This window comes from Rhinopithecus roxellana, unplaced genomic scaffold (genome assembly GCF_007565055.1).
Source record: "Rhinopithecus roxellana isolate Shanxi Qingling unplaced genomic scaffold, ASM756505v1 contig3361, whole genome shotgun sequence".
In the NCBI taxonomy this organism is placed as follows: domain Eukaryota; kingdom Metazoa; phylum Chordata; class Mammalia; order Primates; family Cercopithecidae; genus Rhinopithecus; species Rhinopithecus roxellana.
In genome coordinates, this window is record NW_022142484.1 from 1 (window position 1) to 26,110 (window position 26,110).

The 26,110-nt window shown below is 39.9% G+C and overlaps 2 protein-coding genes across 2 annotated transcripts; both read right to left on the reverse strand.

Moving 5' to 3' along the window:
• Nucleotides 1-4,094: 4,094 nt before the first annotated feature.
• Nucleotides 4,095-26,110, reverse strand: LOC115895863 (girdin-like; the record flags this gene model as incomplete). The annotated part of the gene is given in 7 exon segments (XM_030926437.1): nt 4,095-4,586; nt 4,588-5,144; nt 5,146-5,403; nt 9,640-9,720; nt 11,793-11,884; nt 12,865-12,948; nt 25,896-26,110. Coding segments are annotated over 7 exon segments (1,387 nt in total), but the record flags the coding sequence as incomplete, so codon positions are not given.
• Nucleotides 23,727-24,335, reverse strand: LOC115895864 (60S ribosomal protein L22-like). The gene is made up of 2 exons (XM_030926438.1): nt 24,058-24,335; nt 23,727-23,953 (listed from the first exon to the last, which is right to left on the reverse strand). The coding sequence occupies exons 1-2, from the start codon at nt 24,303-24,305 to the stop codon at nt 23,806-23,808; spliced, it is 396 nt and encodes a 131-aa protein (XP_030782298.1). The 5' UTR covers nt 24,306-24,335; the 3' UTR covers nt 23,727-23,805.

Here is a 26,110-nt window from a genome sequence, read left to right on the forward strand (position 1 = left end):
TACCAATCCTAATATACATTGGCTATATTTTGTGTCTACACGTTAGCTAGACAGCAATTAAGCAACACAGGTAAATTCATAAAACAAAGATGAAAAAAGCAGATTGTTCTTCGGAGTCTTCTTTAAACACTCACCTTAAAACACTTGTGCTTCAGCGAGAGAACGTCCTTTTTTCAGTAGATCTTACAGTACAAGGTATAGTAAGTCCAAAACCTTAAGAATTTGCAGTTGAATCCAGTAGGCTCCTTGATCCAAGGCAGAAGGTTGTGTATCTTGCCGTCTCTATTCACCAAGGACTGTTAAAAGTCCCTTAAAGATGTAAAACATGATTCCAGTATGCGCTAGGTGTCTTGTTACTTCAGAAATAAAGGCTTCATACTGAGAAACTGAGGACACTTTTCTCTCGGTATTTAGTTGGAAGGCAGAAAGAGAAAGAAATACAAGAAAAGCGTGAAGAAGATCACAAATGCGAGCAGCAATATAGACGCATGCACCAGAATATTTCATAAGAATGATATGACAGAATATCGAGATAATATTTTGAGTGGCTCATCATAGAATAGGCATTAGTTTATTCCATTAATTTTCAAGAAAACTGTGGGGAAGTTGGATTCCTACCACAAAGGCTTCAAACTAAAAAAGTTTCCTAGAACATAATTCACTAGAATAAATTTAAAGTGAGAAAAAACCTAAAACAAAAAAACTTGTTCCTTGCGCTGACAGGTAAAACCTTAGGCAGCCAACTAATCTTGCTTACTGGTAAGTAAGAACAAAAGTCATGAGTCAGCAAGCATTTTACATCTGTTAATGCAATGTGCTCTTGTTTCACACTTAATTTGGTTAGTTTGTATAAATGAGACTAATCTCGTTTACATTTTAAGCAGGAAACTCACCACTTGGCCCCCATGTCATGTAGTGGGTAACAGAATTAGGAGCTTTGTTGCTCCCTAGACCGGCTGAATTCTGCTTCTTGTACTTTGTCCACATTTGCAGGAGAAAAGCATTTCATATTTTTAGTCAAAGATGCAAAATCCAATTCAGAAATAAGAAATGCACTTTCATCGAGAGCTAGGGCAAGGAAAGGAATCGTGTACTGGGAAATATTCCTAATTGCATAGGCATCTCTCAATATAAATGATTGATTTATATTTATTGGAGACAGAGCTGCGCGCCGCCAGGTGTGAGTGCAGGGGCCGGATCTCAGCTCACGTGCAAGCTCTGCCTCCAGGGTTACGCCATCTCCCTGCCTCACTCCCGAGTAGCTGGGACTACAGCGCCGTCACCATCGCCCGGCGTGTTTTTGTATTTTTTAGTAGAGACAGGTTCCCTGTGTTGCCAGATGGTCTCGATCTCCTGACCTCGTTGATCTGCCCGTCTCGGCCCCCAAAGTGCTGGGATTACAGGCTTGACCACCGCGCCGGCGATTTTATATTTTAAAGCTGTAAGTAATATTCCTAGACGCTAAAATTTAAAAACTATCAATTACATTTTCCCCCCTTTAGTGCCAGATAGCCTTACATGTTATTTCCTAAATGGTCACCTATAGTTTTTAACTTAATCTTGCATGTAGTAGCAAAACCATCTGGAATGAAATATTTGTATTATTTCCTAAGAAAACCAGGGCTTGATGTAGCATATTTATAGGCAAATATGTTCTCCCTTACGTTGGTTATGCTAAAATTGCTTTGGTCAAACGGATCAGTGCATAAAGAATATGTTTAAATATTTCTAGAAAGGTAGGCCAGAATACTGAAAGCTATCCAGCTTCATCATTATAATTAGGATTGAATCTTCGAATACTTTTACAAATAATCCTTTGGAGAACTGGAGGTGTCTTAAGAGACAATAAGTGCAACTGCCTCAATTGAGTCAGAGTTGCTTCACTTTCACTTTAAATGAAATTAGTTTTTAAATTTGGGGAATCCATGGTAAGATTTCACTTACAGAAGTGTGTGTTTTCTAAATGTTTGGGACACATTGGTTCCATATGATTTCTAAGGTATTTCCACCACTAAAATTGGATTCCAAATGTTATGATAAAACATAGATAAGAACTAGTGTTGTGCAATCGCGGGGCTCACGCCTGTAATCCCAGGACTTTGGGAAGCTGGTCAGGAGCTGGAGATTAGCCTGGCCAACATGGTGAAACTCCATCTCTGCTAAAAATACAAAAATTTGCCAGGCGTCGTGGCATGCTCCTGTAATCCCAGTTGCTCAGGAGGCGGAGGCAGGAGAATCGCCTGAACCCAGGAGGCAGAGGTTTCGGTGAGCTGATATCATGCCACTGTACTCCAGCCTAGGCAACAGAGTGAGATTCCATCTTAAAAAAAAAAAAAAAAAAAAAAGAAAAGAAAGAACTAGTGTTGTTTTGGGGAAATTTTATGACGCCACAGCAGGTGATGATTTCTGAAGTCTAGATTGTATTTTCCAACAGTCCTCAGGACACATGGACATGATACATATTTCTCTTACATGCACAGTGTATGTTTTTTTTTTTTTGAAAACATGCTGTATATATACATATAGCTATTTGGGTAGTAAATAGTTTTTTCCTATAGGTCTAATTTTGTAAAATAATCACATAATTTTAATATCATAGCATGTGATTTTTCAATGAATTTTTAATTAATAAACATATTTTAAAGTGTTGTGGTCAGAATATGATATCTAAAAGATTAAATGCTGTGAAGTATCTTTGACCAGTTGGAAAGAAATAACACTAATTATAACATTTGTGTCATATATTGCCCCCATTTAATTTCAGCTATGCTTACCATTAAGTTTTATTACTGGCTTATGAAAAAGCAAAAGGGAAAATATTAGCGCCAAATACATTTGAAATGTTAGACTTACCGGGAGGTAACTGAAAATCAAATAGAAGGATGCAAAAAGGATATTAGGTGGTACTAAAATACGAGAATTCTTTGATTGTGTTCATTTGATTACCTGCACCAGAACCATTTTTTATTTTTTTTGTAATAGCTATCAGAAAAAAAGTATGATTATAAAGGAGACAAATTTCATTAGGCAAATATTCTCTACATATTTTTTCTTTGGTCCAGTTAATAACAACTTAATACATACAACAAGTTAGAAATATACATCCCCACATGCTCACATTCTCAAGGCGTTCCTTCCTTCAGGCGCCAGGCTGAGTCACAGTATACAATGGCTAATCCAATGGCAAAAAAATTCCAGAAGAGAATGCAACTGATCCTCTGGAGGTAACGAATCAGGGTTATGGGTTTTTTTTGTTTTGAGCCACTCTGGGAGAGAGATTCAAATTTAGACGCTTTTACAAAGTGCTGAAACACAAAAAAAAACTTCTTTGCACTGGAGTCAAAGTTACAATATTTTCTCTTTTTTTTTAAGCAAAGAGTTTTGTTCATTCTAGTTCTAAAATTTGTCTACTAGAACAACGTTAAGTGGTTACAAGTCTAATTTTACATTTTAGTGGGATACATTTTAAAATTTGTTTTCTAATGGACATACAGTTTAATTTAAGATATTAATAAGTAAATAATAATCATTTAATAAGAGAGAATATAGCAGTAACAATTTTACCGCTTTGTAAACTTGCTACCCTTTTTGATTAGAAGTAAAAAAACAGATTCCACACATGAGTTGATTTGGTTTATTCTCTTGACTCTATAGAAAAAGAAAAAACAGAAAAACGATTGTATTAACTGATTTCAAGTATAGAAGCCATCTGAAAAAAAGACAGTTACTTGAGCCTTGTATTTATCAGATGATAAAAGTGCAAGAAGAAACAAAATACAATGTTCCTAGTCACTGTGTAAATCACATTTAAATTTGATGGGGTTTTCTAAGAATAACACTAAGTTTATAAGTATTAACAATCTTTTAAATCTGAAAAGTGTTTTATAAATATGGGTATTAGTTACTATTTGTTAAATAATGAATTATTAACTCTTTCTTTAAAACAGGACAGATGGCCTAATTAAATGACAAAAGAAAACATCTTTTTACATTTTCCCTCCCAATATTGTACATGTACAATATAAAGTACACATTCTGGAAGAAAAAAGGGAGTGAGAGGAGAGCAAGGGGGGTGGGAAGAGGAAGGGAGGGAGAAAATGAACTTTTTTTTTCCAGAAGCAACAAAGCAAATATGACTTGGAAATGTCTTCTTGGTAAGACACCATGCAACTGTTTTAACATGCTTCTGGATATCAAAGTAACAATCGTATCAGGCAACAAAAAATGTGAAGGAGGAGCATGTATGGTTAAGGTTTTTAAAGGCATGCAGCAAACAGACAAAGCAATTAATATTTCATGCAGACTTTGGTGTGGTTACACATTCACATTAATACACATGCCATCATGTACAGCTGAACACTGTGCAACAATTTTAAATAAAAAATATAAACCTTGCCAAATATTTTGTTAACAGCAACTTTTCAAATAATATTAGAGAAGCAGTGCATATCAAATAACATCAATATATTATATTGTGCAGTTTTGATCATATACAACCATATTCATACCAAACAGTTTGATTATCCTCAGAAACCAACAATGCAGCTTCTGTGTCATCAGGACAGAGGCATGCAGGAGTGACAGATGTTGCTATTTACAGAAAACTGTAGGTTACTGTTACTAGGGTTCTGATGATCAGAAAACTGTTCATGTTCTTTCTGTGCAGGTTTATCCAAAGAGGCAGAAGCCTGGTCAGTTATTCTGGTGACTGGCCTAGGAGGTAACCCACTTATGTTACTAACTAATTCTGTATTCAGGGATAAGAATGGCTGAGATGAATGGGCCACAGTAAATGGCCCTATGCTATCTTTTGCCAACATTCCTAATGCATCACTAGGCATCTTAATAGTGGCAAAAGTTTGGTTTAGAAAATGTGACCTGTCTGTTCTTGAATTTCTAGCCCGCACATATAGAGACTCAGGCATGTCTATAGCTAAATCATTTTGGGCACAAGAACCTATAGTATGTGTTGGGCTGTCAAGTATATGAGAGGACCACTGGTGTAAATGGTACTCACTAGATGCTGCAGTGGTGTTGCTGTCAGCAGCAGCTGGTGATGAATCAACTGATATAGGCAGTCTACTGTCCTTGGTCAAAAAATTATGGATGCTTGTCCTTCTTGTAGTTCCTTCAGCAGTTGAGACTCACGCTGCTTGCACGAGGTAAAGTGGCATAAGGGTTACTATCTTTTGATTGTCGTGACAGAGAAGATTCTTTTACTAATTTTATCTTTCCTTGAGTGCCTGGTGTAGGTTTTCCTGCAGAACTAATGAAGTAGGTATCTTCAGTTTTTCGAGGACCAGGTCTCAAAAACTCAGGCTTAGTTGTCCATCTATCATAGAAGTCCCCTGGGGTTTTTCCACTTACTGACCTGGCCAGACCACAGCTAACTGGTTTGTCTTTTCCCCCCCCCCCCCCCCCCACACCCCCCCCCCCCCCCCCCCCCCCCCACCCCAAAAAAATACCCCCCCCCCCCCACCCCCCCCCCCCCACCCGCCGTGGGGGGTTTTTTCCGGGTCTTTTCTCTCCCCCGCCCCGCCCCCCCCCCCCCCCCCCCCCCCCCCCCCCACCCCCCCCCCCCCCCCCCACCCCCCCCCCCCCCCCCCCACCCCCCCCACCCCCCCCCCCCCCCCCCCCCCCCCCCCCCCCCCCCGCCCCCCCCCCCGCCACCCCCCCCCCCCCCCCCCCTACCCCCCCCTCCACCCCCCCCCCCCCCCCCCCCGCCCCCCCCCCCGCCCCACCCCCCCCCCCCCACCCCCTCCCCCCCCCCCCCCGCCCCTCCCCCACCCCACCTTTTTGGGGTTTGTCTTCGTTTACGCCCCAACAGCTTAAAGAAGTCAGACAGACTTGTTCATTTACTTTATTTGGGAGGGGTGTCTCATAAAAGTTTTCTTGCTTGATGGACTTGTAATCTGTTTGGACAAAAAAGCCAAGCAGAGTAGTGAAATTAGTTCCATGGTTTGGACGGCCTGAGGTTGCAGACTGTGCAATAGAAAATGGGGTGGGGAATCTCTGGATACTCCTTAACAAAAAAAAAAATTGCGCGGGAGGTCAATCAGCGAACTTTGTCACGGGGGGTGGGCAGCTAAATTAGGTCAGCGAGAGATAAAACGACCTGTAGTAGAGGTGAGCTATGTGGGCTTGGCTCTTCCAAACTGGGAAGAGGACAACGTCCTCAGGGATGTCCAGTTTTGATGTGGGAGGGGACTACTCCAGTGTGTCAGATATTGTGGGTGGTGCGCACGGGACCTTGCTCGGGGCTTCTTATGGCAAGTAACGAGCTGTCGGACCGCATAACACTGCTGGACCAGCCGCAGGTCGCAAGCAGGCTACAAATTCTCCACTGGCGTGGCTTGTGGCCGGCTATTGGTTATAGAACTGCACCTGCTGTTTGAGTAAAAGTTGGGGTTGTTTGAGATTTGCAATAATACAAATGGGATCGAATACTTCTAGGAGTATACCATTGTTGACTGATTGTCCTAATTATATGAACACCAAATTTCACTTCAAGCTTTAATGGTAGAATGCTGTTAGGTAAACATGTCCCTATGCTTTTATCAGTGTAACATGTCTGCCAGTAGGCCTGCTGCCTTCCATATGGGCAAACTTGGACAACTATTGTAAACTCCACAAGGCAAAGATTGTGCTTCTACGACCCACCCCTACCTAAACAGAGCCCATCATACAAAAGCATCATACATTTGATTAGTAAATGAATGAATAAATAATAATGAATAATACATTTTTTTTAAAAGTTATAGGTTCAACTAGTTATACAAATTGCTCAATGCCAGATGCGCAGTATGCTCATCCGCCTGTAGCCCGCACTTGGTCGACTGAAGCAGCGAATCACGAGGTCAGAGTGAGAGACTCGCCTTAGAGACCAGCCTGGCCAATATGGTGAAACCCCGCCTCTACTAAAAACACAAAAAGTTAGCCAGGCGTGGTGGTACACGCCTGTAGTCCCAGCTACCCAGGAGGCTGAGGCAGGAGAATCGCTTGATCCTGGAAGGCGGAGGTTGCAGTGAACAGAGATCGCACCAGTGCACTCTGGCCTGAGACTGTCTCAAAAATAAATAAATAAAGTAAATAAAATAAAATGCCTCACAATTTAGGATAAGAACATGATTAGATGAAATATATATATATATATATATACACACACACACACACACACACGTGCGCGCACACACACACACACATTTTTTTTTTTTTTTGAGATGGGATCTCGCTCTGTTGCCCATGCTGGAATGCAGTGGCACGATCACAGCTCACTACAACCTCGGCCTCCTGGGTTCAAGTGATTTTCTTGCCTTTGCCTCCCAAGTGGCTGGGATTACAGGCATGCGCCACCATGCCAGGCTAATTTTTGTATTTTAGTAGAGACGGGGTTGCATCATGTTGGCCAGGTTGGTCTCTAACTCCTGACCTCAAGTGATCTTCCCACCTCGGCCTCCCAAAGTGCTGGGAATACAGGCGTGAGCCACCATACCTGGCTCATTAGGTGAATTTTATATTATTTCAGTATGTTAAGACCAAAAACTGTTCTAAATGCAGAAAATTCTATTTTAATTCTTTGCTTATCTAAGAAGTCCTCATTACTACTTGAAGGCTTCTCTGTTCATCCTACATGAGTAACTTTAAACATTTAAAAAAATTTAAATAGCATACATATAAGAAAAGTTAAATAAAGACATGAAGCAATTACTTACAACATTTCAGTAAAAGTATAAAATCAAATATGTAGTGCTTTATTCTTTTTTAAAAGTCTTGATCATCTTGCTGTCCACTGTTGATATGGTGCCTATATAACCTTAAAAGACTCAGTTGACATTAGCAACTATAGAAAATGCAAATTAGCTAGTTCTAGAATACAACTCCCTCAAATCTTGGTGTTCCTTAAGAGTACTGATTTGTTTTGATCACTAACAAACTGTACATCAAAACAGAAAATGCAACTTTCCATGGTTTCCCAGTCACAGAGAGTAAAGTGGGCCACGAAAGAATTTGGCTCAACTTATGTAACATTTTACAAAAGTAAGAGTTTCTTAAATTTTCAAATCAGAAAAAAAATCATATTTTCAGACTACATTTTTCTACTGGATGTAAAAACATTTTTAATTAAATAATTTATTTCTTTTAAGGCTAGTCAAATGAAGTAGTGGGAGTGGGGAAGGAACAAAGAAATCTGAAAAACATGATAAAAATTTTTTAAAAATCCCACCTCAAAATTAGGTATTTCAGATCACTGTACTAATGTCATAGCATTAATTGATAAAATAAAATTACAACTGAGACAAAATAATTTTATAATACAAAAAGGAACAAAACAAATGCATTCTTTGTAACCTGACAATTCTGGAGTACAGAGAATAACTATGATATGTTGGTTAAATAATTCAGAGGCTGGATGAGGTGACTCACTTGAGCTCAGGAGTTCGAGACAAGCCTGGGCAACATGTTAGAAACCCTGTCTCTAACAAAAATACAAAAAAACTAGCTGGGCATGGTGGCATGGGTCTCTGTAGTCCCAGTGACTCGGGAGGCTGAGGTGGTAGGATCGCTTGAGTCTGGGAGGTGGAAGTTGCAGTGATTTGAGATAGTACCACTGCACTCTAAGCCTGGGTGACACAGCGAGAACCCATCTCAAAAAAAAAAAAAAAAAAAAAAAGAAAAAAGAAAACCTTCCAGGCCAGGCGTGGTGGCTCACACCTGTAATCCCAGCAGCTTTGGGAGGCTGAGGCAGGTGGATCACCTGAGGTCAGGAGTTCAAGACCAGCCTTGTCAGCATGGTGAAACCCTGTCTCCACTAAAAGTACAAAAAATTAGCTGGGTGTGGTGGTGGTTGGCACCTGTAGTTCCAGCTACTTGGGAGGCTGCGACAGGAGAATGACTTGAACCTGGGAGGTGGAGGTTACAGTGAGCTGAGATCACAGCACTGCACTCCAGCCTAGGCGACACAGTAAGACTCCATCTCAAAACAAACAACTTCCAGAATCTGAGTAGACAGAATATCTTGGAGGAAAAAGTTATCAGTCAAGGTTTCCAGACAATTACTTAAATACCTCACCTTGGAATGCATATTTAAACATTAAGAAAACAAATCTTGAAATAATTCCTTACATGAGCCAAATGCATTCATGTAGTTCTTGTTTTATACACACACACACACACACACACACACACACACACACACACACAAATAGTTGTTTCTCAAATTAAACACAAAATCCGTCCCCTTATTTTGTGGATAAATTAAGTCAAACATATTTCTAAAATATGAGTAATGTGAGTTCAATGTCCATGCATCATAAGAAAATGAAGGACAATCATTTTCACGTCAAAGAAAAAAAGTCAGTAAAATAAGGACCTACAGATAATTTTGAAGTATAATATTACCATAAGACTTTTGTCTGTGAAGATGAAAAACTGAAACTAAATAACTGCTCCTGTTTTTACATTTGTATACATTGAAATACATTTGTATTACAATGTGAAAAGTATAAAATGTTCCAAACAACTATGTTCCAAACATAGATGATTTGGATTTCATGCTTTACCCCAGAAACTTCATCCCATCTCCCACCTTTAAATACTGGAAATGGATGGAGTGCATTAATAAATTTACCTACAGCATACCTTTGACTTCATGTAGTGAAGCATTATTATTGCTATTGCTAGTGGATGTTCTGCCACTATCAAGGCTGGCTGGTCTTGAAGCTAAATGAAAAAACCAGGAGACAGTGTGATAAAACTTCTAGCTGATGATGCTGATGAGCTTTTACATTCTGATTACAGAATGCTTTGAGGAAGCAATCATGCATACTTTCACAAGATGAGCATGCCCACAGATTAGAAAGCAAATTTCCAGATAGTTCATTGAGACATGTTAGAACAGGACACTTCTGAAACAATAGTTGAGACTCAAAGAGGAGGATAAAGTGCATACTCAGATTTGAAAATGAGTTCTAAATGGATATGCCAGGAGTGTTTTAGTTGAATAGAATGACATATCCCCCCAGATCCCCCAAAATGCTACTGATTGGGTCACTTACAACAGATCAGACAAGGAACTCTGCACATTGCAGAGATATCAAGAAGAGGAGGAATACAAGCATCTATACAGTTAATGTCCTGTATTCCTATCTGTAACAAGGGAAAGAACTGTATAGTTAACACTGCCCTATGCTAACTCTTAAAACCCTGCTTACGTTAAAATTCCTTTAACATGTTATCCACTTATTGCTAATAGTTTGTAATCCCAGCTACTTGGGAGGCTGGGATTTTCCAGACAGAAATGGAAAAATCTGAAATACTCAACATTGCCCAAAAATTGGCTTCTTTTTGAGTCAGAGTCTTGCTCTGTCACCCAGGCTGGAGTGTAATGGCACAATCTTGGCTCACTGCAACCTCTGCCTCCTGGGTTCAAGCGATTCTCCTGCCTCAGCCTCCCAAGTAGCTGGGATTACAGGTGCCTGCCACCACACCCAACTAATTTTTGTATTTGTAGTACAGATGGGGTTTCTCCATGTTGGGCCAGGCTGGTCTCGAACTCCTGACCTCAGGTGATCTGCATGCCTCCGCCTCCCAAAGTGCTGGGATTACAGGCATGAGCCACTGTCCCGGCCCAAAAAATTGGTTTCTTAAAGTTTATCCTTTAAAACAAATATTTTTAATATTTTAAACTAGTATTTTAAATTGGCATTTTAAACCAACGGCAAAATACAACTCTTATAACTTTAACCTTATACAAAAATGGTAACAAAATTACCTTTGAAGACTGTGCAGGCATACTTTATAAATGACCTTGGCTAAAATAGAGAATATTTAGATGAAGCAATTATCTTAAAAGAGGCAGAAGGGAGTATTAGGTTTGAAGAAATGATAGAGGTAACTAAGAGATGCAGGATAGAGAAAACATGCTTGCTGGCAATGCCACATTCACCTATTAAGTGCAAGAGTCCTAGCATTCCCATTCTGTATTTAATGTGTACTCTCTAAATAAAGTTCATTATCTTACCATGAACTCTTGATCCCGTACTGGAATCATCACTAACACCTTGTGGACTTATGTCTTCAAAGGACGTAGTATCTACATAAAATAGCAAAATGGATATAAAGATATTTTTGCAATAAAAAACCATTATAAAATTTTATTTACACAGAATATGGAAATTGTTTTTCAATCATGTATAATACAGCTTGACTTAACGTATTTCACAGACTCAACCAGAAACTGGAACTAGGAATAAGAAAAATGGCAACTCTAATGAGAGTTGACTTGCTTAGGGAAAACACCAAAAGCAATGAAACGATCTCCCCTCTGACCCTGCAAAGCAAAACAAGAGCCTGGGTGGTTCTAGGTAGTACTGTTGGAAGTTGTAGTGCTTTTAGTTTTTAGAAAACTAGCATTGCCTTCTTTTATCACTCTTTACCTGGTTTACTTCTCCTTTTCTTGTGAATTCATTAGCTGTTTATTAATGAAAGGAGCCTGGAAAAGATTTTAGTTTTTGTATAATTTTTTAAATTTTTTAAATGATTTAAAAGTTCCTCTAAATCCATACAAATCATGTTTTGATAATTATTTCAGGTTGTTTGCTTTTAAAAAGTACACAGGAAAAGTCAAATTAAAATTCTTTTGCCAACAGTGATACCACAGTGCAAATGGCAGATGGCCTATACACTTTATTATTAACCAACTGCTTGGACGTGAGCCCTGAGTAGAGTTGACAGTTGAAAAGTTGATGGCTGTATAGAGAAGGCCATAGGTCCCAATTCTTTCTCTCTTTTACCCCATTGAAATACATCAGGAACCTCCAATTATTCTCAGTACTACCTGTCCACTGTCCTGCTAGGACCATGGTCTGCACCAGGTCATTCATGGCTGGGATGCAAATGAAAGCAAATGAATCAGCATGGTTAATGTATTTGTTTGTATTTCTATTTTGCAGTATAAATACTGTGGTTTTTGTCTATGAATTAATGCAAATGGACATAAAAAATTATAACCAAATGTTCATTTAAATTATGACATGCATTCAGCTGAATGAAATGAGTAGGCCAAAGGCTGACAAATTTCAATAAATACTTTTATCCCACCTCCACCCCCTTTAAAAGACAGAGAAAGGAATTTTACTAAGTACGACTGCCATGCTATTGCGCAGCGATGTGCTAAAACTTTAATTAGCAGCCTTCACAATGTGGTTTTGTGGTGACAAAAATGGAATAGATAAAGGTAAGATGAAGAGCAGTTCTTATATAGCATCATTATTGAAAATGAAAGTCCTTGGTCAGAGCAGTTACTGAAGAAATTACTCATTTTATGACTCAATAAGTATACCATTCAATAAAAACCTGAAAGAGATGATATCCAAAGTGACAGACACTTAATGTGAATATGTAATTACCCATGCCACATAAAAAAGAAAATCCAGAATATTATTATTTAAAGAATGACAAGCATTTTCAAGGGTTTTTGGCCATTTTATTTATTTAATTAATCTGGTTCATTAAAGGAAATTAATTTCTAATACTAAAGTTTGTTATATTCTCCTAAGTAAACTTCTTTGGGAAAAAATCTCTATGGCATTAAGGGTTTTTTTCTGCATTTTTAGAAAGCACTGGAAATTTATGTAGTTACAGTTCATGAGCTAGAAATATGCATGTATATGTATAAGTGGACATATACATAATGCCAATTCAGTGCCACTTGAAAAAAAAAATTCTTCCAGCTCCTTATATTAGAGGAAGACTGACCTCTGCAAAATAAGGAAATTGGCACAGTCCAGAGAAAGGTTAGTGAAAAATTAGTAATGCAAGCCAGTGTAGTCAGTTGAAAGAAGCTGAACTGTCATAAAGTCTTACACATGGAACGACGGTAGCAGGCCTTCATTTTGTCTTTATCCTTCGGTCTGTTCCTCAAAAAGGGCAGTCTTTTCAGCGCAACCACTTTAATGTCAGAGCATGAGGAAAAACAGAAACAGGGAAATGAAAGAAAAAAGGGAGAAGAACAGATGGGAGTTAAATGTTGAAATTAAGGACAGAAATGAATGTTTGAGTTTTAGCTATGTATGCTATATGAAGGCTATTATTCTCATGCTGCTGAGTGATAATGAAATATGAAATATGTACTCTGATATTTTAAAATACTTGGAAAAGCACTGAAGACAATGATGAGGAACATATACTTTTTTTTTTTTTTTTTTTTTGAGACGGAGTTTCACTCTTGTTGCCCAGGCTGGAGTGCAATGGCGCGATCTTGGCTCACCGCAACCTCCGCCTGCGATTCTCCTGCCTCAGTCTCCCTAGTAGCTGGAATTACAGGCATGTGCCACCATGCCCGGCTAATTTTGTATTTTTAGTAGTTATGGGGTTTCTCCATGTTGGTTAGGCTGGTCTCGAACTCCCGACCTCAGGTGATCCACCCACCTCTGCCTCCCAAAGTGCTGGGATTACAGGCGTGAGCCACCACGCCCAGCCTGAGGAACATATACTTTTAAAGTTTGGATTGGTTACAGCCCTATAAAAACAGGAACTGACTAGAATTATTTATGCAGGGATCCATTTTCCTAGTTAAGTTGTAAAGGTAAACCTTTAAAATGAAGGCTATTGGTGCTTCACAGAGTCTACATGATGAAAATGTACAAGGCTTTTGAAGCCTCTATTTTAGCTACTTTAACTTTTTAAACATTAGTTAAAATATTTATTTTGGAAAACAAAAATAACTTAGGAAAATGCACCTTCTACCACAGTATTTTATTAATATAAAGCAACAAAAATTAGGGTGCCCAGGAGATGTTTAAAACAATCTTAAAAAACTTTAAGATTTCGAGGCATGGTGACTTCTGCCTGTAATCCCAGCATTTTGGGAGGCCAAGGCAGGAGGATCGCTTGAGCCTAGGAGTTCAAGACCAGCCTGGGCAACAGAGCGAGAACCCATCTCTACAAAAAATTAGCCATGTGGTGGTGAGCACCAGCTATTCTGGAGGGTGAGGCAGGAGGATCGCTTGAGCCCAGGAGTTCAAGGTTGTAGTGAGCTATGATCACACCACTGCACTCCAGCCTGGGTGACAGAAGGAGACCCTCTCTCAAAACAAAACAAACCAAAAAACACTCGAAAAAACCTTTCATTAGTTTATCACACTTTAATAAAGAAAATAAATTCCTTCTTGGTTTAAGCTGGATTCTGATGCATTATTTAGCAGCACCACTGAAATAAACATTCTTTTGACCAAAGTATTTCTAAAGATTAAATAAACAATCACATTAAGTTCATTTTACAAAACATTGGTTGGGGGAAAGAGGGGAAAAAAAAGAGTATTTAGATAGTAGAAATAAGCATTAGCAATAAGCTCCAATAAACCTAAAAAATAAGGAGGTACCCCAAAGCAAGAAAAAACGAGAGAAAAGTATAACATTTTTTAGATATTTTGAAGAGCTTTTGAAGGAATTTGATTTTGTGAATAAAAGGATTATCACTAAAATATAGGAGTCATTAGAACAAAAATAAAAACATTCACAAAAAAGGATGAGTTCTTGTCCTTTGCAGGGACATGGATGAAGCTAAAAACCATTATTCTCAGCAAACTATCACAAGAACAGAAAACCAAACACTGCATGTTGTCACTCATAGGTGGGAGTTGAACAATAAGAACACATGGACATAGGGAGGGGAACATCACAGACCAGGGTCTGTGGGGGGTTGGTGGATGGGGGGGATAACATTGGGAGAAATACCTAATGTAGGTGACGGGTTGATGGGTGCCAGCAAACCACTGTGGCATGTGTATACCTATGTAACAAACCTGCATGTTGTGCACATGTACCCCAGAACTTAAAGTATAATTTAAAAAATAAAATAAACAATAAATAAATAAATAAATAAAATAAAATAAAATAAAAAAAAAAAACATTCACTAGAGTCACTAACCATTCTTAAGCCACATTTTAGTAAGATTTAACCATAAAAATTACTGTATCTTTTTAGAAATGTAATTTAGGAATTAGGAAAAACAATTTGCATAAAGATCTAAAAACATATTATACACTGTCTATTTAATAACTACATTCTTTCTAGTGTTTGCTGTCATCGTGTAAATAATCAAAGTTCTTTTGACAAACTGACAAGTATCATTCATTAAAGAGAGTGCAATGGACATATAGCTCTTTAACCTGTTTGATTGCTCTTAGGAGCAGTCATGATTCACTTAAGCTTTTAGTTTGACCTATTTCTTTTCAAGCTTAGTAAACACAGCTGTTTTCAATGATTAAAAAGAAATGAACTGAAAGCAATATAAAAATGGACACTTAGATAAAACAAAGCTGAGTGGTTGCAGCATGCATATGTTGTCTTGTTTACTTTTATTTCTTTTTCTGTTTTTAATTTTTTTTCCAAGGACTGCTTTACTGACAGATACTCTTCCAAAATGAACAGGATAAAAGGAGTTTTATATTTGTCAGAAAGAAATGATTCTTCTTATAGCAATGAGTTTGTACATATACAATGTTCATTTCCCAAAGCATACTGAAATTAAGGGAACATTAGTATTTGTTGGGTTTGGGGTTTATTTTAAAAATTCTAAAACTGAACAATTGTAGGAAAGGAGAATATCACTTCCTTCTGATTCTTATTCTGGATGTTTCAGCAGAGAATATGAAATGATGACAGATTTATACTTAAAACAGACAAGATGACTTCAAAAAAGACTTTTGTGCCTTTCTTGTGTATGCTTATATCTGAATTGACATTTCTTTCCTTTAAAGCCAGGCACAGTGGTTCATGCCTGTAATCCCAGCACTTTGGGAGACCAAGGATGGAGGTTCGCTTGAGGCCAGGAGTTTGAGACCAGTCTGGGCATAATAAGTGAGACCCTGTCTCTAAAAAACAATTAAATAAAATAACAATTGCCAGTGCAGTGCTGTTTTCCTGTAGTCCCAGCTATTTGGGAGGATGACGCTGAAACAGGAGGATCCCTTGAGTCCAGAAGTTCAAGACTGCGGTGAGCTATCATTACACCACTGCACTCCACCTTGCGCAACAGAGTAAGAACCCATCTCTTAAAAAAAAATCTTCCTTAAAAAAAAAAATTAAGTATACCTATTACCATTTCTTTTTTTTTTTTGAGATGGAGTCTCGCTCCTGTCGTGCAGGCTGGAGTGCAGTGGCACAGGGTTGGGGGTGCAGTGGCGCAATCTTGGCTCACTGCAACCTCCACCTCCTGGGTTCAAGCGATTCTTTTGCCTCAGCCTCCTGAGTAGCTGGGACTACAGGAGCACACCACAATGCCCAGCTAATTTTTGTATTTTTAGTAGAGGTGGGGTTTTACCATGTTGGCCAGGATGGTCTCGATCTCTTGACCTCGTAATCTGCCCGCCTCAACCTCCCAAAGTGCTGGAATTACAGGCATGAGCCACCACGCCCAGCCCCATTTCTTATTTACTAAGATGTCAGTTATTTTATATCCAAAAATAACAGATAAAATTAACTTATCTGCCACCTTTTAAAGAAAACTTGATGATCTCTCTAAAACAGTAACTACTCGGAGGATTTATGTAGATTTACTTGGTGGACAAAACCAGACAGCAAAAGACCCAGGGTAACCATAATTTTATGTGGGGATACAGAATTATAAAACTGCTTTCTTGAGACATATATGTGTATATATACACACACACACACATACACATATGTATATATACATACACATATATGTACATATATATACGTGTGTTTATATATATACACATACACACAAATGTACATGTGTATGACTTTTTCTGTTGCTTACCTATGGATTCTACTTTTTAGATTGCTATATTGCATTCTGAAATATATCCCATAATTTTATTTTATTTTTTTGAGACGAAGTCTCGCTCTGTCACCCAGGCTGAAGTGCGGTGGTGCAATATTGGCTTACTGCAATCTTCACCTCCCAGGTTCAAGCGATTCTCCTGCCTCAGCCTCCTGAGTAGCTGGTGCACGCCACCATGCCAGACTAATTTTGGATTTTTAGAAGAGATGAGGTTGTCACCATGTTGGCCAGACTGGTCCTCAACTCCTGACCTCAAGTGATCTACCCGCCTCCGCCTCCCAAAGTGCTGGGATTACAGGCGTGAGTCATTGCGCCCGTCCTATAGCCCATAATTAATGCCTAATATCCTATACCCTAAAATACTATGTTTTCAGAGATAATTCACCTGAGGCCAAAACACTGTGAATAGTTTTTTGAGTGTCTTGAGAACTGCCCATTTGGAGAGTCTACCTCTGGGAGAAGCAGCAGCTGCATTTACCTGCTATTTCAAAAGAATGGAATGTGTGTGTGTGTGTGTTCAATTAGTGACACTGGCGATAGTGTGAGAGGATATAAAGTATCCTGTTCACATATTTTGTAAGAACTTTGATAGTAGTCAACTTCTTAAGACATCTTTAAAAAAATTTTCTCATTTTCTTGGAATATACTTCCAAAGCTTTTACTTTGCTTTTACTGTTTAAGCATACTAGTAGTGAAATTAAAAGGTTATAATTGAGGGGGCGGAGCAAGATGGCCGAATAGGAACAACTCCAGTCTCCAACTCCCAGCGCGAGCGACACAGAAGACCGGTGATTTCTGCATTTTCAACTGAGGTACTGGGGTCATCTCACTAGGGAGTGCCGGACAATCGGTGCTGGTCAGCTGCTGCAGCCTGACCAGCGAGAGCTGAAGCAGGGCGAGGCATCGCCTCACCTGGAAGCGCAAGGGGGAAGGGGATCCGTTTTCCTAGCCAGGGGAACTGAGACACACAACACCTGGAAAATCGGGTAACTCCCACCCCAATACTGCGCTGTAAGCATACAGGCATTCCAGGAGAATATATCCCACACCTGGCCGGGAGGGTCCCACGCCCACGAAGCCTCCCTCACTGCTAACACAGCAGTCTGCCGCGATCTATCCGCAAGGCAGCAGCGAGGCTGGGGGAGGGGCGCCCGCCATTGCTGAGGCTTAAGTAGGTAAACAAAGCCGCTGGGAAGCTCGAACTGGGTGGAGCTCACAGCAGCTCAAGGAAGCCTGCCTGTCTCTGTAGTCTCCACCTCTGGGGACAGCGCACAGCTGAAGACCAACAGGGGAAGTAGCGGGAGCCGGTGCAGACGCGAACGACTCTGTCTGACAGCTTTGGGGAGAGCCGCGGATCTCCCAACGCGGAGGTTGAGATCTGAGAACGGACAGACTGCCTGCTCAGGTGTGTCCCTGACCCCTGAGTAGCCTAGCTGGGAGAAATCCCCCACTAGGGGCAGTCTGACACCCCACACCTCACAGGGTGGAGTACACCCCTGAGAGGACACTTCCAAAGGAAGAATCAGACAGGTACACTCGCTGTTCAGCAATATTCTATCTTCGGCAACCTCTGCTGCTGATACCCAGGCAAACAGGGTCTGGAGTGGACCTCAAGCAATCTCCAACAGACCAACAGAGAGTCCTTCTGACTGTCAGAAGGAAAACTATCAAACAGGAAGGACACCTATACCAAAACCCCATCAGTTCGTCACCACCATCAAAGACCAGAGACAGATAAAACCACAAAGATGGGGAAGAAGCAGGGCAGAAAAGCTGGAAATTCAAAAAATAAGAGCGCATCTCCCCCTGCAAAGGAGCGCAGCCCATCACCAGCAACGGATCAAAGCTGGTCAGAGAATGACTTGGACGAGAGGAGAGAAGAAGGCTTCAGTCCATCAAACTTATCAGAGCTAAAGGAGGAATTACGTACCCAGCGCAAAGAAACTAAAAATCTTGAAAAAAGAGTGGAAGAATTGACAGCTAGACTCATTAATGCAGAGAAGATCATAAACGAAATGACAGAGATGAAAACCATGACACGAGAAATACGTGACAAATGCACAAGCTTCAGTAACCGACTCGATCAACTGGAAGAAAGAGTATCAGCGATTGAAGATCAAATGAATGAAATGAAGCGAGAAGAGAAACCAAAAGAAAAAAGAAGAAAAAGAAATGAGCAAAGCCTGCAAGAAGTATGGGATTACGTAAAAAGACCAAATCTACGTCTGATTGGGGTGCCTGAAAGTGAGGGGGAAAATGGAACCAAGTTGGAAAACACTCTTCAGGATATCATCCAGGAGAACTTCCCCAACCTAGTAGGGCAGGCCAACATTCAAATTCAGGAAATACAGAGAACGCCCCAAAGATACTCCTCCAGAAGAGCAACTCCAAGACACATAATTGCCAGATTCACCAAAGTTGAAATGAAGGAAAAAATCTTAAGGGCAGCCAGAGAGAAAGGTCGGGTCACCCACAAAGGGAAGCCCATCAGACTAACAGCAGATCTCTCGGCAGAAACTCTCCAAGCCAGAAGAGAGTGGGGGCCAATATTCAACGTTCTTAAAGAAAAGAATTTTCAACCCAGAATTTCATATCCAGCCAAACTAAGTTTCATAAGTGAAGGAGAAATAAAATCCTTTACAGATAAGCAAATGCTTAGAGATTTTGTCACCACCAGGCCTGCCTTACAAGAGACCCTGAAGGAAGCCCTAAAGGAACAACCGGTACCAGCCATCGCAAAAACTTGGCAAAATGTAAAGACCATCGAGGCTAGGAAGAAACTGCATCAACTAACGAGCAAAATAACCAGTTAATATCATAATGGCAGGATCAAGTTCACACATAACAATATTAACCTTAAATGTTAATGGACTAAATGCTCCAATTAAAAGACACAGACTGGCAAACTGGATAAAGAGTCAAGACCCATCAGTCTGCTGTATTCAGGAGACCCATCTCACATGCAGAGACATACATAGGCTCAAAATAAAGGGATGGAGGAAGATCTACCAAGCAAATGGAGAACAAAAAAAAGCAGGGGTTGCAATCCTAGTCTCTGATAAAACAGACTTTAAACCATCAAAGATCAAAAGAGACAAAGAAGGCCATTACATAATGGTAAAGGGATCAATTCAACAGGAAGAGCTAACTCTCCTAAATATATATGCACCCAATACAGGAGCACCCAGATTCATAAAGCAAGTCCTTAGAGACTTACAAAGAGACTTAGACTCCCATACAATAATAATGGGAGACTTCAACACTCCGCTGTCAACATTAGACAGATCAACGAGACAGAAAGTTAACAAGGATATCCAGGAATTGAACTCATCTCTGCACCAAGCGGACCTAATAGACATCTATAGAACTCTCCACCCCAAATCAACAGAATATACATTCTTCTCAGCACCACATCGCACTTATTCCAAAATTGACCACATAATTGGAAGTAAAGTACTCCTCAGCAAATGTAAAAGAACGGAAATTATAACAAACTGTCTCTCAGACCACAGTGCAATCAAACTAGAACTCAGGACTAAGAAACTCAATCAAAACCGCTCAACTACATGGAAACTGAACAACCTGCTCCTGAATGACTACTGGGTACATAACGAAATGAAAGCGGAAATAAAGATGTTCTTTGAAACCAATGAGAACAAAGATACAACATACCAGAATCTCTGGGACACATTTAAAGCAGTGTGTAGAGGGAAATTTATAGCACTAAATGCCCACAAGAGAAAGCAGGAAAGATCTAAAATTGACACTCTAACATCACAATTAAAAGAACTAGAGAGGCAAGAGCAATCAAATTCAAAAGCTAGCAGAAGGCAAGAAATAACTAAGATCAGAGCAGAACTGAAGGAGATAGAGACACAAAAAACCCTCCAAAAAATCAATGAATCCAGGAGTTGGTTTTTTGAAAAGATCAACAAAATTGACAGACCGCTAGCAAGGCTAATAAAGAAAAAAAGAGAGAGGAATCAAATAGATGCAATAAAAAATGATAAAGGGGATATCACCACTGACCCCACAGAAATACAAACTACCATCAGAGAATACTATAAACGCCTCTACGCAAATCAACTAGAAAATCTAGAAGAAATGGATAATTTCCTGGACACTTACACTCTCCCAAGGCTAAACCAGGAAGAAGTTGAATCCCTGAATAGACCAATAGCAGGCTCTGAAATTGAGGCAACAATTAATAGCCTACCCACCAAAAAAAGTCCAGGACCAGATGGATTCACAGCTGAATTCTACCAGAGGTACAAGGAGGAGCTGGTACCATTCCTTCTGAAACTATTCCAATCAATAGAAAAAGAGGGAATCCTCCCTAACTCATTTTATGAGGCCAACATCATCCTGATACCAAAGCCTGGCAGAGACACAACAAAAAAAGAGAATTTTAGACCAATATCCCTGATGAACATTGATGCAAAAATCCTCAATAAAATACTGGCAAACCGGATTCAGCAGCACATCAAAAAGCTTATCCACCATGATCAAGTGGGCTTCATCCCTGGGATGCAAGGCTGGTTCAACATTCGCAAATCAATAAACGTAATCCAGCATATAAACAGAACCAAAGACAAGAACCACATGATTGTCTCAATAGATGCAGAAAAGGCTTTTGACAAAATTCAACAGCCCTTCATGCTAAAAACGCTCAATAAATTCGGTATTGATGGAACATACCTCAAAATAATAAGAGCTATTTATGACAAACCCACAGCTAATATCATACTGAATGGGCAAAAACTGGAAAAATTCCCTTTGAAAACTGGCACAAGACAGGGATGCCCTCTCTCACCACTCCTATTCAACATAGTGTTGGAAGTTCTGGCTAGAGCAGTCAGGCAAGAGAAAGAAATCAAGGGTATCCAGTTAGGAAAAGAAGAAGTCAAATTGTCCCTGTTTGCAGATGACATGATTGTATATTTAGAAAACCCCATCGTCTCAGCCCAAAATCTCCTTAAGCTGATAAGCAACTTCAGCAAAGTCTCAGGATACAAAATCAATGTGCAAAAATCACAAGCATTCTTATACACCAGTAACAGACAAGCAGAGAGCCAAATCAGGAATGAACTTCCATTCACAATTGCTTCAAAGAGAATAAAATACCTAGGAATCCAGCTTACAAGGGATGTAAAGGACCTCTTCAAGGAGAACTACAAACCACTGCTCAGTGAAATCAAAGAGGACACAAACAAATGGAAGAACATACCATGCTCATGGATAGGAAGAATCAATATCGTGAAAATGGCCATACTCCCCAAGGTTATTTATAGATTCAATGCCATCCCCATCAAGCTACCAATGACTTTCTTCACAGAATTGGAAAAAACTGCTTTAAAGTTCATATGGAACCAAAAAAGAGCCCGCATTGCCAAGACAATCCTAAGTCAAAAGGACAAAGCTGGAGGCGTCACGCTACCTGACTTCAAACTATACTACAAGGCTACAGTAACCAAAACAGCATGGTACTGGTACCAAAACAGAGATATAGACCAATGGAACAGAACAGAGTCCTCAGAAATAATACCGCACATCTACAGCCATCTGATCTTTGACAAACCTGAGAGAAACAAGAAATGGGGAAAGGATTCCCTATTTAATAAATGGTGCTGGGAAAATTGGCTAGCCATAAGTAGAAAGCTGAAACTGGATCCTTTCCTTACCCCTTATACGAAGATTAATTCAAGATGGATTAGAGACTTAAATGTTAGACCTAATACCATAAAAACCCTAGAAGAAAATCTAGGTAGTACCATTCAGGACATAGGCATGGGCAAGGACTTCATGTCTAAAACACCAAAAGCAACGGCAGCAAAAGCCAAAATTGACAAATGGGATCTAATTAAACTAAAGAGCTTTTGCACAGCAAAAGAAACTACCATCAGAGTGAACAGGCAACCTACAGAATGGGAGAAAATTTTTGCTACCTACTCATCTGACAAAGGGCTAATATCCAGAATCTACAAAGAACTCAAACAAATATACGAGAAAAAAACAAACAACCCCATCAAAAAGTGGGGAAAGGATATGAACAGACATTTCTCAAAAGAAGATATTCATACAGCCAACAGACACATGAAAAAATGCTCATCATCACTGGCCATCAGAGAAATGCAAATCAAAACCACAATGAGATACCATCTCACACCAGTTAGAATGGCAATCATTAAGAAGTCAGGAAACAACAGGTGTTGGAGAGGATGTGGAGAAATAGGAACACTTTTACACTGTTGGTGGGATTGTAAACTAGTTCAACCATTATGGAAAACAGTATGGCAATTCCTCAAGGATCTAGAACTAGATGTACCATATGACCCAGCCATCCCACTACTGGGTATATACCCAAAGGATTATAAATTAGTCTACTACAAAGACACATGTACACGTATGTTTATTGCGGCACTATTCACAATAGCAAAGACTTGGAATCAACCCAAATGTCCATCTGTGACAGACTGGATTAAGAAAATGTGGCACATATACACCATGGAATACTATGCAGCCATAAAAAAGGATGAGTTTGCGTCCTTTGTAGGGACATGGATGCAGCTGGAAACCATCATTCTTAGCAAACTATCACAAGAAGAGAAAACCAAACACCGCATGTTCTCACTCATAGGTGGGAACTGAACAATGAGATCACTTGGACTCGGGAAGGGGAACATCACACACTGGGGTCTATCATGGGGAGGGGGGAGGGGGGAGGAGGGAGGGATTGCATTGGGGAATTATACATGATATAAATGATGAATTGATGGGTGCTGACGAGTTGATGGGTGCAGCACACCAACATGGCATAAGTATACATATGTAACAAACCTGCACGTTATGCACATGTACCCTAGAACTTAAAGTATAATAAAAAAAAAAAAAAAAAAAAAAAAAAGGTTATAATTGTTTTTTTTTTTTTTTTTTTTTTTTTTGGTTCCCAAGTTTTATTCAAGAACTCATACAAAATATTCCGGATAAATGAAATTTAATCCTCATCTTCCTCCTCTTCTTCGTCCTGGTTAATCTGGAAGTAACGTAATTCGTAACTCTCTTTGCTGTTAGCAACTACGCGCAACCAGTCACGTAGATTATTCTTCTTCAAATATTTTTTGGTGAGATATTTCAAATACCATCTCCAAAAAAGGAGCACTGTGACAGTGCTCCACACCAACAAAGCAATCTCCACACCAACAAAGCAATCACCACCAAGTGTGAAGATGTCAATTCAACTGTCCACTTTTCCCTTTTGGAGAAAGGCACCTCAGATGTCACGGTGATCTTGCTCTTGCTCCTTTCGATGGTCACCACCCCTCCACCAAGGTTCCCAGCTTTTCCGTTCACTTTGATCCTTTCTTGCAAAAACTGCTCAAAATTGGCAGCATCCATGATTCCATCTTCTACAGGGTGGGTGCAATCAAGAGTGAACTTCAGAACCTGCTTCTTTTTTTTGCCCCCCTTCGCCACAAGTTTTTTCACTGGAGCCATGGCCGCAGCGGAATTAGAAAGGGCAAAAGGTTATAATTGTATAGAGCATATTATAATGTGGTACTTCTACATTTGTAATAGAAAATTACATCACAAGTTTATATACAAATGTTTATCTCTTCAACTATTTTTTTTTTTTTTTGAGACAGAGTTTCACTCTTGTTGCCCAGGCTGGAATGCAATGGCACAATCTCAGCCTCAGTCTCCGCCTCCTGGGTTCAAACGATTCTCCTAACTCAGCCTCCCGAGTAGCTGGGATTACAGGCATGCGCCACCAAGCCCGGCTAATTTTGCATTTTTAGTAGAGACAGGTTTCTCCATGTTGGTCAGGCTGGTCTCCAACTCTGACCTCCGGTGATCCACCCACCTCGGCCACCCAAAGTGCTGGGATTACAGGTATGAGCCACCGTGCCCGGCCTAATTTTTTTAAATAATAGAGACAGTGTCTCACTATGTTGCCCAGGTTGGTCTTGAACTCCTAGCCTCATGTGATCCTCCTGCTTTGGCCTCCCAAAGTGCTGGGATTACGTGTGTGAGCCACTGTGACTGGCCCCCACGTCTCTATTTTATTTTTATTTTATTTTGAGACGGAGTCCTGCTCTGTCACCCAGGCTGGAGTGGAGTGTGCAATCTTGACCCACTGCAACCTTCGCCTCCCAGGTTCAAGTGATTCTCCTGCTTCAACTTCCTGAGTAGCTGGGATTATAGGCACAGAACACCACACCAGGCTAATTTTGTATTTTCTTTCCTTTTTTTTTTTTTTTTTGTTTTTGAGACGGAGTTTCGCTCTTGTTGCCCAGGCTGGAGTGGTGCAATCTCGGCCTCAGCCTCCCAAGTAGCTGGGATTACAGGCATAAGCCACCACGCCTGGCTAATTTTGTATTTTTAGTAGAGACGGGGTTTCTCCATGTTGGTCAGGCTGGTCTCGAACTCCCGACCTCAGGTGATCCACTCATCTTAGCCCCCCAAAGTGCTGGGATTACAGGTGTGAGCCACCGTGCCCGCCAGCACCTCTCTATTTTAGTAGATCCCTTACCAAGAAATCCTTCAATAATTTTCTTAACCTTCTGTAATTTCTAAATCATTGAATAACACCCCTTCAAATTCATACCTATTTTTCTTTGCTTCCCCAAATGTAACTGTGCTCCAATGTGACACCATCAAAGTATATGAGCAGAAACTTCATTATAAAATGCCTTATTATTCTGATTAAGTTATACATAATTATGAAAATGACATCTCATATTTCTCACTTGCTCCTTGCAACTGTTCTGTGAAGTATGAAGCAAAGGTAAAAGGCTTGCCCATATTAACAGAAATAGCAAGTGGCAGAGGTATTCCAGCTCTTATTTCAACTTTCTTTCTGCAATATTTTACCCCTCTGGCCAAATGATAGTATATCTGTGTATGATTTACCTCAGAAAATTGTGTGGCTGTACAATAATGCAGTACACAATTAATTTTATGATATGAAATTAAAAATAAATGCCACTCATCAGACTATTCCCCCAAAGGACTGCTGAAGTTTTAAAAAGTCTTTAGAAAGGATTCTAAAAGTCAATACTATGTTTAAAGAGTTTAAGCACTCACTGCTGCTTTTCTTGGTCCCCAAGGTCTGGCCATCTTCTAAAGAGTTTGAACCTACTGAAGAACTATCTTGACTGTCTTGATGAGGGAGCTGAAGAAATCCTTCACTGGAGTCTGAGCGGGTAGGTGTTAATGTTAGAGATTTCTGGCGTTCCCGATTAATATCTTTCTTAGACTTTATCAATTTTCTCATTTTTAGAGTAATCCAGATGCCTCTC

Excerpts from the sequence above, each read along its gene's own strand:
- LOC115895864 (XM_030926438.1), bottom strand. The coding sequence starts at position 24,305 with ATGGCTCCAGTGAAAAAACTTGTGGCGAAGGGGGGCAAAAAAAAGAAG. Across the intron at positions 23,954-24,057 it reads CCTTTCTCCAAAAGGGAAAA|ATGGTATTTGAAATATCTCA; the intron begins GTGGACAGTTGA and ends CCTTTTTTGGAG.